At 35.7% G+C, this 13,959-nt stretch overlaps 1 protein-coding gene and 1 pseudogene across 12 annotated transcripts; both read right to left on the reverse strand.

Annotated features, from left to right (window-relative positions):
• Window positions 1-583: 583 nt before the first annotated feature.
• LOC112289485 (UDP-glycosyltransferase 72B2-like) lies at window positions 584-2,879 on the reverse strand (annotated as a pseudogene). Its single transcript, XR_016505647.1, has 3 exons — window positions 1,890-2,879; window positions 1,219-1,749; window positions 584-1,037 (listed from the first exon to the last, which is right to left on the reverse strand). The product of XR_016505647.1 is annotated as a UDP-glycosyltransferase 72B2-like (transcript).
• Window positions 2,880-5,713: 2,834 nt separating this feature from the next.
• Window positions 5,714-9,337, reverse strand: LOC112290047 (uncharacterized). Of its 11 annotated transcripts, none has more exons than XM_024535963.3 (9): window positions 9,127-9,337; window positions 8,535-8,572; window positions 8,090-8,283; window positions 7,831-7,955; window positions 7,620-7,701; window positions 6,995-7,120; window positions 6,728-6,760; window positions 6,503-6,610; window positions 5,714-6,208 (listed from the first exon to the last, which is right to left on the reverse strand). In XM_024535963.3, exons 1-9 carry the CDS (start codon window positions 9,228-9,230, stop codon window positions 6,059-6,061), a joined length of 960 nt encoding a protein of 319 aa, XP_024391731.1. In that variant the 5' UTR covers window positions 9,231-9,337; the 3' UTR covers window positions 5,714-6,058. The 11 variants fall into 11 exon arrangements, with proteins under 11 accessions (XP_024391731.1, XP_024391736.1, XP_024391737.1 ...); XM_024535968.2 differs by having other exon boundaries at window positions 8,535-8,654; window positions 8,910-9,260; XM_024535969.2 differs by having other exon boundaries at window positions 8,910-9,248.
• Window positions 9,338-13,959: the final 4,622 nt, after the last annotated feature.

Raw genomic sequence — 13,959 nt, forward strand, 5'->3', positions numbered from 1 at the left:
TTTGACATTTGGTTACTTCATGGTAATAGAAACTCCTTTTACTCACTTATTAGAAGTAAAGTTACTGTATTTATAGTGTTCCAAAAACATAGATTGAATAAAAATATAATTTTTCTAATACAACTAATTATTTCTGTTTTTATTCTTTCTTTCCAACAATACTTTTGTAATTCTATTGAATCAATTATTTTATGTACTATAATAAAATAAAAATATATTATTAGTAATTCCATCAACTTAAGATTTCCTACAAAATTACTTTTCAATAAAAAAAATAAAAAATAAAACTTTAAAACTTTAAAATAATCAATCAAAAAGCCAAAAAGCCAAAAAAAAAAAAAAAAAACTCAACTCCCATTATCACATGAAAGAATCTATCATAGCTTTAAAATCAGAAAACAAATCCACAATAATTCATAAATAAAAGACACACAAATTATTAATTAATTAAAACCTTCCAATTTTTGTTAATTCAGTTTTTTCTTATATAAAATCTATAAATAAATAAATAAATAACAGAAAAAATGAAACCATAAAACCTTAAAACAACAGGAATGTGGAAGAATTTGAAAAATGGAAAACATGAAGCAATCAAGATTTTTTTTACAAAAAATGTTAGAATCACAAATGTTACACAATGGTAGTCAGTTGTGTAGAAATGAGAAGAGGAATGATACACAAAGAGAGAGAAAGCCCCCCCAGCCCCCGTTGGTGGAAAAGGAGGAGAAGCTTCTTCTTCTTCTTTCTAGTTCACTGGGTGCCACGCCCTGTTGTTGTTATTGTTGTTGTTGATGTTGTTGTCTCGATGCTGCTGCACATGGCTCTCTGCTGCTGAGATGAACTTGATGAGCTCGTGTATGGACGCGGCGCTGCTTTCCTCACTTCGCTTCAATGCTTGCACGTTGGCTTTCAATGTGCGGCCTTCGTCTTGTTGCATCACCAGCCTCACCTTTCTCTCCACTTCGCTGCTGCTTGTGGGTCTCCCCTTCTCGTCCACTTTCAGCTCCACCGCCACCTGGGCTACGTCCACCAGGAACCTGTCCAACCCATTCTCATCCCCTTCATGCACCCTTCATTTCTGTCTGTCTGTCTGTCTGCTTTGCCTTGCTTTATCTCTACCTCTAGCTTAAGATTCAGTGATTGCTGTGCACAAGTGAGAGAGTAAGAGAATGAGAGAAAGAGAGAGAGAGAGAGAGAGAGAGATGTATAGAGACGCACCTGCAGTTCATTTTTTGCTCGGCGCGGCCGGGTAAGGCTATAATCGGCAACCCTGCAGATATGCTTTCGAGGATTGAATTCCAGCCACAATGAGATAGAAAAGCGCCTGTGGAGGGGTGATTCAGAATGCGCAGCTGAGGAGCCCACGTCGTCACCACCATTCCTCTGTCCTTGGTTCGTTCCAAAAATCCTGCAGTCATTTTAATAGATGTTGTAAGCAGGATTCGTAGAGGTCTCAGAGTTCTTGTGGCGATAGACTTCAGAGAGGGGATCGGAGCAGTTGTGGCACACCTGGTGGCAGACATTGTGTGATGGTCGGCTGGTCTTGTCTACGGGAAATTAGATCGCCTGCTATCCATAGGAAAGGTTGTCCACTTGCCTCCAGGCCTAGAGCAAAGTCCTCTATGCAATTCTCGTAACCTGTGAGCCCGATTGTGCCGAGTGCTACGTAAATCACTGATCGGCAAGGTTACCTATCCAAGAACTGAACAATGCTCTCATCAAGCTCTTCGAGGATGCCATCCTCATCAACTGTGGCACCCACTTGGCTGGAGAAAACGAGGGGCGACAGTTAGGGACCGACTGGAATCACTTTTGGTGCCTGGAATCCAGGGCTCAATTCTAAATCAGACTTGACTTCATGCAACGCACTCAGGAAAAAAATTGGAAGCCAAAATATGGAGCTGGTTGGAAGTGGAGATGATTGGTCACCTGGCCGGTTTCATCGAGGGCGGCCAAGACATCTGCCTCAAGCTCGCGGAATGTGTTATCTAACACGATGGGCGCCTCGGCTGCTCTCCTCGACATGTAGAGAAAGTTTCCGTAACTGTCGATTTTGAGGAGCTTGGGAATCAAAGCGTTCGGGTCCAGGTCAGTCGGCAGTTCGGATGCCCGCAACCGCACTTTGAGGCCAGGAATTTGAACGAACACATCCTGGCTGGTCGTTGTCAGGGGCAGAATGCTATCCGCGAGCAGCTTCGGCACCTGAAGCATGAGTGATAAATTGGCCGCTGATTGCGTGTGCAGGACATATCGTGGTATGTTGAATTTAGCGGCCACATCATGTGTAAACCCCAACATCATGTCCGAAATGATGCAGCAGGGGGCGAGGGATGCGCCACTCGACATCAGAGATGACAGACAATCACAGAAAACTGAGACGAGCGCCGGCCTAGACTCTTCACGAATAACGTCTGCTGCACCGAGTCCAGCTCTAGTACTAAACCCATCCTTCACTGTGACGATGTCTATGTTCTTGTGCAGAATCACACCCGCATGGGGCTTGAAACTGGGCGAGGTCTGCAGCTGGGATCTGAGCCCTTCGAGGCACAGAAACGTGACCTTGACTCCGACCTGCGCGAGGCGAGATGCCAAGTACAAGAAAGGCATGCAATGACCAATGGCAGAAAACGGCACCAGCACCACATGAACATTCCCACTGTTCGAACCCATACCCACTGTCTGAGATCGACAGTCGCACCAAACCTGCTCCAAAACCAAACTGATGACCTAAACACGAACCAAATTGTCAGTGCACAGTAACACACTTCCAACACAAGAAACTCATGTCCAGTGGCTCTCTCTCTTTCAATACCAAGCACCGGCTTTTGGTTATTTCTACCGAGGTAGAGCTCACAACCATCAACTTTTGAGGTTCAGAAATGGAAAACAAGTGGCACATGTGGAGCATAAGCAGTATTGTCAATAAAGGACTGACTTTCTGAATTGCTTACGTGAGGACCACTAAAGGCAAGCGTGTCACCCTCCGGAAAAAGGCATCGTCCCCTTTCAAGTGGAATGGACGTCGTGGTCGTGGCGCCTGCATTTCACTGCAGGGAAAGTGTACCCACAATTTCAATGTAGGGAAACAGTAGGTAATTAATGAATAATTTATTATTTTTATAATTCCAGATCAGCATTCATGCATGATTTGGACTTGACACATTGTTCTTCTTGCCCTGATTTCCAGTTGGACAAGTGCTATCCAGTTCAATGGTGCATGTCTATTAATTTCATTTAGCACACATTTGAATAATATTATAGTTTTTCTTGGTTATAAGTTTTCTTATATTTATTTTAGAACTTATAAGTTTTGTTGGGATTTGAAAGATTATGCCAGTAATTGGGTTTTATTTTGATTTATTTGAATTTTTCTTGGATCATAATATTATCTTTAAAATTTCATTTATTTTGATTTATTTATATAAATAGTATTGATGGAATTTTATTTAAGAAATTTCTATAATAGATCTTTAGCTGGGAAAATTTTTCATGTCTATTTTGTGCAAAGTAAACCACCCATAGTATTACCAAAGTTTACAATAATGCATTGAAAAAATAGCAATGAGTTCCCCATTGAATTATGTGAAAAATTAATTAATTAATACATGTGGCATTTGACAAATTTTGTTGTATTCATGTTTATTACATACATGTAGAGGATTAAAAACAAAATGGTTTGGTTTCTAATTAATGTTGTTTATTTATTCATTTATTTATTCATGAAAGTATTTGAAATTTTAATTAAAAGAGTGTTAAATAGACCCAAGTTTTTACTAAATTGATAAACCCATCCAAACCATCATGAAAATGAAAAAAAAAAAAAAAAAAAAAAAAAAAACTCTCTAGATTCATTTTTCCACTATTGGATCTAGAACCAATGAAAACCAACCATATTCATCATGATTACCTTATTCTTCACAAAGCTGGGTCTATTTAATAAAAGCATGGGTCTATTTAATAAAAGCATGGGTCTATTTTACAATCTTCTAATTAAATACAAAAAGAAGTCATTTTGTAACCAACTTTTACAAATAATTAATTTAAGGTGAAGATTCAACTTTTAAATATGTTTGTCTATTAGTATAAAAATCTTGATCATTTTATCAATCATGCCTGTAATTCTTGTGAACATATTATTTAATATAATTCTTACAAGAACCAAATCAAAATTTTGCTTAACTTTTAAACTTTTTTGTAGTTAAAAAACCACAGTAAAATATTGTAAAATAGTATTTTTGTTGTTGTATGTAAAGATTGTAGTTTAAAAGGGTAATACAAAGATAAATTACTTTAATGATGCTATAATATTCAACTTAGCATACATAATTTTTACTGCAAGGTTTGGTTTTACAACGAACAACTACATCTCCATAGCAAAAAACCTAAGCAATAATATGTACAGAGGATTTGGCACCAAAATTGGGTTGAAGTAAAAAATATTTTTTGCTAATTCAAGACAAGTTGTTGATAAAGTATATTTTGTCAAAAAATAACATTATAACTTGGTTCAAATGCACATTCTTGCACTTAATACAAACATGCCATATTTGACGCAAATTAACGGTTCAAAATGTTGATTACTCTTTAATTATTAGTTTTTGGTAATATTAACTACTGATTCAAAATTAATTTAATCTTTACCACATTTGATAAATCTTGCAACATTGTTTTTGAAATATGCATTTTATCAAATATAAAAGACGTTTTTGTTTTTGTTTCTGTTTTTAATTTTTTTAAAAAGGTAAGTTAAATTTTAGTTGAAGTTTGTTCATAGAAATAATATTCCATTCCAAAATTTATCCCAATATTCTTATATATATATATATATATATGATTTTTTTTTTTTTTTTTCCATATCCCTACTTTTGTAATTTGAAGCTTGATATATACATAAATAAATAAATGTTAAAAAAATCCTTATATTTAAGAGCGAAAGTGCCACATAATTGATACATTACCTGATTAATACAAAGATAAATGGAAATTGAGAAGCAAAAAAAATTGACAATTAAAATGATAAAATTAAAATAATAAATAATAATGTGTGGATAAACAGAATGAGATGTGGGATGTGGTTTGACAAAAACTTCATAATGTGGGTAATATTTAAATGACATGTAAAAGTTGATAATAGAACTCATGTTTAACCTCCACATACATTAATCTTTAATAACTACTTCCTTCTGGTGAAGAAAGAAATAAATTGGAACAGACCAAAATTAGTGCTTATTATCTCTAATCTGTGTAAGTGGCAAAAAAATTTCAACTTTCTTAGGTTCCATTACTCCATAGACCAGACATGCACAAAGCCATGTGATATTTTTCTATTGTGTAATCAAAATTTTCATTGAATATTGACAATGAACCATGTAGTTAAGTCTACACTGGGTTTGTAGGTGAAAAACATTTATGGTTTTTTTGACAGCATGAGGCTTCCTCTAAAGGTTTTATCACAACAGTATACTCCATTTGCTGAGTTTCTACCGTTTCAATGAAATTTTGTTCCAATGTTGATTAGATTCGACTCTTTTTGTTTATTCTTTCTTTGCGAATATCTAAACAAAATGGTTTTGTAGATACTACCTATGAAAATAAGCTGTGGATTAGAGGATATTATATTCGCAGTTTTAGGTTCGACTACGTTTGGGCAGACTGTTGAAGATGCCAGTTGGATTAAAATATGAATCAATATGAGCTGAATTGGGACATAGAATGACTTGCGGAAGTTGAGAGAGTTGCCCTCAATAAAAATGGATTAAAGTATCACTAACAATCTCGTGAGCAAGATAAATACGTTGATAACAGCCAGCATCTAAATTAAAGTTAAACCATATTCACCTATACAAGACAGACTTGGGCTCCATGGTATCATAGAACATTGTCAACTATGGTTATAAAGGCAGCATGCTGCTGTTCTACTTGTCGAAGCTTTGAAATCAAACTGTTCCAAAACTTTGCTCATATAGCAACTGCACTCATATACACATAATCCAAGAATCACAATCTATACTAGGAATAGGAGAGCACCAAATTAAGAAGAAACCATGTCTGAGTTTAATCAAACCTTGCCAATGATTTTTCGTTTGTATGCCCGAGGTTCTGTTGTCAGAGGGCTACTTGATGAGTAGTAATACTTCCTGTAACCAGGTGTGTCGGCACTTGTTGTCAAGACAACTTTGGGTTTTTCAGTTTCTGCAATTGCCTGTGCCTATAAACAACAGCCAACCTTAGTTTCAGAAGGTACACAAAGCATCGATCACCAATAGGAATCCTCAAATGATTACTCAAAAAAGATAAACCCTAAACAGTTCACAAATGATCATCAACGATAAACTTTCATCGAAGTAGACAATCCACCCAAAGATGGGCAATCAAACTCTATAAAATAACGAGTAGCCAAAACATTGTTCAAACTACCTTGCACCCTAGTTACAGTACAAACCACGGGGTCCCTAAAATATACATCAGCATTCGGTTGAGTTAGACACAAAAACAATTGTACCTCATTGGTCGTTTCTCCTTGAGTAAACATGACTCCTTGCAATTGTGCACCAAGTTCAGAGGCTTGTTCTCGGCGCATTTGCTCTGCAAACTCAGCTTCTTCTTCCTCCTGCACAAGATCAGGCCATTACTCATTAGCAAGATCTACAGGGTCCTATATAGTTGCTCAAATACGGACTAGTCAAGAACGGCTATACTCTGAAAATCACCATACTAGGAGCTTCACCAGCTTAACCGATCTCCCCAAATCGTCAAATACCTGAAGCTTTGAGAAAAGCCATATAGAAAATTTCAAACAAGTTAAGAATATCGTTGGCATGTTCAAAATCTTTGACATTGGATAAAACGAAGTTAAAGAACAACTACACAGCTCCACTTCTAAAATTCAAAATGAATCGACGTACGCTTCAGGAATTGTTAGATAGAGGCAGAGTCTCAACAGATACATTTCACAACATGCGAATAGAAACCTAGCGCAGGCAAGTGATAGTACCATCATCCGACGCTGGTCGATGAACCATTCCGGTAAATGCTCTGGCAGCGTCACAAGATCCTCATCAAAGAGCTCCATAAACTGCTCGTTAGCGTATTGAGCCTTGCTCTTGGCATAGCGCCTGTACTGCTTGCTTCATCCATATCTAGCAGCCATCAGAAACTACTATGCTAATACGACGCAGAAAAACATGAGTAATCACACAATAAATAAGCTGCACGACACAAAAGGGCTCATCATTTCAAAATCTGGACTAAGACAACTAATCTGATAAACTTTATAACTTCTTCCAAGGCTCACAAATCGACTTCAACAGCTCTTTTTCCCCTCTTTTACATCCAAGTTTTTTTTTAACATGAAAGCAATAAATGTAACAAACAAGTACACTAAAACTTTCATTGATGTGGATGTACAGAGATCGTGGGCTGTCGAACAATTAAGTGGAACCTTTCCGACCTCAGGCAAATGCACTTTAATAACACCTAACATGGAGATTTCAAGTAGTGAGGGATTTCAAATTTGCTCTAACCCACACAAAGAAAAGCTCTCAGCATGCTGATCCTCAGTTTGGATCCATTTTTATGTTCAAGAACGTTGAGTGAGAAAAGTTTTTCAGAAAGCTAACCTCCTCTAAGATGGGAGTTAAGCTCCATTGCTGCAAACGGCGTAGACAGCCTACAACTGTGCCTGTTGTATGTATATCCCCCCTGGCAAAACGCTCAATTTGACAAATTTCAATCGAGGTTCAGAGCTTAAGTATGACATGCTGCAGCTGCTCCTCATGAATGCTATTTTAAAAATAAAATTGCAACCTCATTGGACGGGAATGAACTCACGAGCACATTACGAGGATTGGATGATTGGTGACATCAAGCACTATCTCAAGTGCATCCTTTATAAGATCCTCACTGATGGGTTTCCATGAGGTCTCCGACTTCCACACACCGACACCCAGATGGATCTGCGAAGACGATCCATTTTCAAATTGTAGTTACTCGAATGTAAGTCCTGCAAGAGCAAGAATCGAAAGGAGAAAAAAAAAAACAAAACAAAATAAAACAAATCAAAAAATTAATACTTGAAACGAGAACATACCAATTTAATCTTGTTAGTGTCGAGGAAGTCGGTAACTGCTTTAGGGGGAGATTGGTTAGAAAGGTATAGGATGGTTTTTAGCTGAAGGTGCAGTAGAAATGGTAGATTGTGCACATCAAGGACCTTGGACCTGAACACTCCTGATTCTACCACTCCATAAGCATCTGGCACACTGATGTACGCCAAAGTCATCCCTGCCAACACACCAAAACACGTATGACAGTCTACTTGGGAGATTGTCCACACTTCCATCAAAGAAAGAAAAATGCAGCGCACAGAATCAGCAACCCCAGATCCCGAAAGTCTCAATAGCCAAATCCAATCTCATCTTTCAAAACTAGTAAAAACCCAAAACTTAAATTGACAAAACGAACGAGCTAAGGAATTCATTTCGAACATTCTCAGGGCAGACTTCAAAGAAAAATGCGAGAAAAAGGTAGCTCACCGATCAGTTTAAATTCACGATGTGCACACGGTATCAATCTGCACAACAGTACAGCATTCGAGAAACGCGTTCAAATTGACAAAACGAACTCGTAACGAATTGCACTGAGAGGACGCATAACTGGCGATGGGAAAATATGGAATGAAAGTTAGACCAGGGAAAGTAGGTTGAAGCAGTCCATTCATAGCCGAGAAATTGGAGAATGCACATACACTACCACAGTCGGCACACAAAATAATAATAAATAAAAAAGAACGACCTAAAAGCTGGAGTGAAGATCTGGGGGCTACTGGCAGTGCATCAAATTAATAGCAAGAGGCAATCTCAACAGTCTGTACCGCAAACTCCCGCACCACCACCGTACTCTTCACCCACCTCGACACAAGTCTCGCATCCACAAAATTCAACTATAGGAAAGCCTACGTCCAGAACTCGTGGCTAGGCCACCCACAAAAGATACTCAGCACATCGTAGCCGCGTAAGCTCTGAAATCCTTGCCACTTCGCAAAATTCCAACACCTGGTCGAAGAATCCGACTCGCCAATCCCATCAACTGCGGCAATTGACAGAAGCTTCAGGATCCATATCAAACCTAGGTCTGCGTTGATTCCAACTCCATAAAACAGGAATCCGACAATCCTCGTCTGCTCCGGACCCACCCCCACCGTCGCGAAATTCCTCGCAGAACTTCACCATGTCGCTCGTCGCGGCATCAAATCCGAGGTCGACGGGCGTCTTTCTCGACGACCTTCATCTCTCTCAACGTGACCTTCAAACCCTAATTTCATCTCATGCATCCCACGAGTTCAAAGCCACCGCGATTTTTTTTACAATGTGTATTATTTCTTTGTTTTGTGTGCGAGTGTGTTTTTATCTTCAACTCACCACGACTACCACATCGATAAATCTTGAGAATTTTTTTAGAATGTTTTAATAGTGACCTTCCTATTCTCTATCCATATAACTTTAAGTAATAGCATGTTATTAATCATTATTATTGTTTAATGCTGTAATAATAATCAGGCAATTATTTTATTAATCTACTTTATTTTTTTAAAAAATAAATTTTTTGTGTCTAATGCTTGTTAGTAAATTTATATAATAAGATACATTCTAATACATGTTAGCAATGTTATTGTATATCTATTTAATCATTGAGCACAAAAAATTGAATGTATTTTTATTTAGAATATATATATAAAAACTATATATATATATATATAGTTTTTTTAAAAATAAAAATTACAATTTTATTTTTATTTTTGAACAGATAAATTATATTAAAATATTTCTATTAAATGTTTGCAAATGCAACAAAAGACAATTATAAAATGGTCATTATTATTTGAATAGCAATATTAGTTATAAATGTGTTAAAATTTTGATTGAAAACTTGGTACATGTGACAACAAAAAAAATTAAATAAGTTTTCAAATCATGTGTATAATACCAATGATTAGGCGACTATCACTATTTGGATCTACAAGAAATGACCAATTTAAAAGTTAATCAAATATCATCTACTAACAATAATAATTAATAATCAAATATAGATGTTTTGAAAAAGAGAATACAAGGAACTTGGAGAACATGCAAACAAGGAAAAATTATGAATAAGGGAATCAAGGAACAAATTAATGAAGAAATTGAAAAACTTAGAAACAAGAGAATATAGGAATATAGAAACTAAGAAATATAGAAATGAGGGAATTATAGAGCATGGGTCAAAAAGGGAATGGATGGATGTGCCAAAGATTCTATTGCCCCACAAGTATGGATTTTTGCTAGTGTATATATATAGAGATAGTGTGTCAAAACAATTATAATTATAAATATTTTTTTTTTTTGCAATAAAGACATGAATATTAATTGAATAGACATGCTTTATATAAATAATTATTCAATCTAATTCAACTTTTAAATAATTAAGTAGTTTCATATTCAATTATAATTTTTCATTAATAGAATATCTAATTACTTACAAAACAATAAAAATAAGACAATCATAATTTTTTTTATTTAATACCAATGATGATCATCTACTACCATCCACATTTAATAAGTTTCATTATCATTTATTTTATTAATTCAAACATAAGAGATCAACCTCTATGCTCTTTAATTGTTACATTTCTATCAATTTTGAACTAAATTTTATTAGTGTAGTAGAAGAAACAAAAATATTTGCAATGAAACAAGATAAATTTTATTTAGGTTAATTTAAACAATGCAATAATAAATTTATTTGATTAATTATCCATCATTATTTTCAAAAGACAATTAGAAAATTTTATTTTATACTTTTATTTATTTTCAAAGAATTAAAACTCTTCTTTTTTTTTTAAACATACTAAAGCTGAATATACATAAGAAATTTATATCTTCTACATGTGTATATTTATACAATTATATTGGATCTTTGTATTCAACTTCAAATTAAGTAATTTTTTTTTAAGTTGATAGACTATTTAGTTGTAGTTATAATCAAAGCTGCAATTAGATAATTGAACCATACAAACTTATTCAACAAGTTTAAGGTTTTTTATTTTTCAATTAATTTTCTTAAAGAATATTTTATCTAAACTAAGATAGGAAATAGACTCTTCTTTAGATATATATATTATTTTTAAATATCAATAATATATATATATATATATATAAAATACAAAATAAAAGGATTTTTAAAAAATAATTTTGTGATACTACTAAAAAACAATAAAATCAAATAATTCCTTAACAATAAGATTTTTTTTTAGTATTTATTACAATTTAAAACTATTATGCCAGAGATTATCTTTTAAATAATTTTAACTTAAAAGATAATCTTTTCATATAGTTAAAAGATGATCTTTTGTGACTATACAATATCTAATAAAAAAATGTTTAAAACCATTAAAAATTATATCAAAAACATGTTTCAAACTACTTAAAAAGTCATCTTGTAAAATGAAAATTTATGATTAAATATTGTAGTGCATAAATTTGCTACAACACACATGCTACTAGACATGCGAAATTTTATGTGTTCATAACAAAAAGTTGAGGTTTCTTGTTTATAATGAGTTGAGTGAATAATACTAGAGCGCATATCCACCCCATACTTTTTGTTTGGATACTGCGAAGTGACCCATTGTAAATGTTCTGAGCCTCTTAGATCCAGCACCATCACATTTGGATTTGTACAATGTCAATATTCTTTAGCAAAACGATATCCAAACAAACAGAATTTATAGCTTCTTAGCTGAAATAGGAGAATCTGAGGTCGGTGTCGTCGACCAAATACTCTCGACAGTTGATGAAGTTTTGAAGCTCTGTCCCAAGCGCTTATTATTTAGTGACCGAGGCTACTGAGATGCTCTGCAACCTGAGCTGATCTACTGCACACCCGGCTCTAGCTTAAATGAAAGCTGCACATCAATCGCTTTACGCCAAAAACAAGTTCTAAAGGGCTAAATTCCAGGTGCTAGACTTATCAGAACATTAGCATGCAATCTACTGCACAACTTGACTCATCAAGTCGTGTTTATCAGTCAAAAGCACCTGGACATTCAAAATGTCACAAAAAAGGAATTAATAAACTAGTAATTCCTGAGAAGAATACTCACAAAGAGTGCAGAAACTCTGTGTATTCACTCTTCAACTTCAATTGACATGATTGGTGAGAGGATTCACTATATTGTTAAGAAAGAAACATTGGTTGTCTTACAAAGACCATATGAAGCATCCATATCCGATAGCTCATTGCCCAAGATTCTGCCAAAGTGGAGTTTCAGCTTCAATGAGTAGTTTTTTCTGAAGTGCAACCTGTCAATGATCCATTTAAAATCAACTACATTAGCGTACCTGCAGTTTTTGTGTCTGTTTAGGTGTGTTTGCAGATATTTCTCATGCACTAGCTTCTCGGGTGTTGTAATTAAGTACGTACTGAATGCTTCTCTGAAGATAAGGTGATCATCATTTCAGTCACTACATACTGGTTTGTCACACAGGGTAATTCTGAACCGGTCACACAGAATCTCGCCGGTCCATTTTAAAGCTAATATATTGCAGGGTACTTGAGATAAGAGTTCATGGTGGGAGCCTTTTCAACAATGATTCGAAATGAACTCCTGGCAGAGTTTTCAAGCACAACTGACAGGGTTGGAAATGTTTCGGGACGTGGGAAGTATGCCGGTTGAAACTATAAACCTATGCGGTAACACTCGATTTAAACTGATGGGTTCTACGTCTCAGATCAAGTTGCAAGGGACCTCACTCCGGGTGGGCAATTGTCACTCAGTCGCCGAGAGAACGCAAGCTCAGAACACTGTTCTTGGGAAGTGGAGAGCAAAGAATGCATTTACAGTAGAGGAGCCTAATTTATTCTAATACTGCGTCTCGGAGGCTGAGGTGGGACAGGACGGCTTTTGACGGATCCGTCCATGTGGCCCCTTAACACGCTCTAATTGCACACTGCTATCATGTCTATAAACTTATGCAAATGAAATAGAAAGAATGAACTACGCTAGCCATAGCAGCAATGACGAGGATAATGTGTCTGCACACTTCTATGATTTCAGAGCATGTTTTTGGAAGAGTAAGTATTCACGTCAATCTTAGAACTGAAATCCATTTCCTGCACATTGCATTGATATCGATCAAGAAATTGGGTCTCAGCACAAGGATCTACTAGATTTATTAAGGAATACCTATCACACTTGTGGATCCCAAGTCTCAAGAGTTTGGTGTGGATGTTCTACTCTTTTCACTTCGCAACTTGTAATAGTCTGACAACAATGAGGCATTCGGCAAAATTCCTATTCCAAATGCACGGCACGTAATACTTGGTATGGCATGAAACCCGCTGCAGTTACTACAGAAAGTCGAGTTCTTGAAGCATGCACTAAGAACCTTGATCAAGCACAAGGATTTAGCTAAAAACGAAGCCATGAGCCTCACACTGCTGTTAACAAGAGCTGGACAATGCCTTCTCATGTGAATCAAAAGATAATCTAATCAACCATTAAGGTGCGCCTACAACTGCCACATCACCTGATCAAGCAACTAGAACTTGAATGAGAAGTTGCCCAAATGCATTCCTTTCAAATAAATATTTGTCCTTCAAAATCTAGACAATTATTACACCACTTTAGATTAACCTAGATCACAGAGCTTTCCTGTTCATTGTTATCAGTTATCCTGCATGCAAAATGTACATGTTGACCCCTACTGGCTGGGGCCTTCACATCTAATTGAACAAATTTGAAGTCTGTTTCTATACAATGACGTGGCCAAAGTTCTTTAATTTTTATATACATGCTCAAACTTGAGAGCTTGCATGTTACATCCTTTATGCAACCAATGTACACTTAGGTTGTGAACAATTTTAAAGTTACATGTATTTATAGGTTTGAAGTTTGAAAATTAGTTTGAGAAATTTAGAAGG

The sequence above is a fragment of the Physcomitrium patens genome, chromosome 12 (assembly GCF_059467195.1).
Source record: "Physcomitrium patens ecotype Gransden chromosome 12, ASM5946719v1, whole genome shotgun sequence".
Classification (NCBI taxonomy): domain Eukaryota; kingdom Viridiplantae; phylum Streptophyta; class Bryopsida; order Funariales; family Funariaceae; genus Physcomitrium; species Physcomitrium patens.

Coding starts and splice junctions, on each gene's coding strand:
- LOC112290047 (XM_024535963.3), bottom strand. CDS start 9,230: ATGGTGAAGTTCTGCGAGGAATTTCGCGACGGTGGGGGTGGGTCCGGA. Junction 7,956..8,089: donor ACACTAACAAGATTAAATTG/GTATGTTCTCGT, acceptor TCGTCTTCGCAG/ATCCATCTGGGTGTCGGTGT. Junction 6,611..6,727: donor TGGGGAGATCGGTTAAGCTG/GTGAAGCTCCTA, acceptor GATCTTGTGCAG/GAGGAAGAAGAAGCTGAGTT.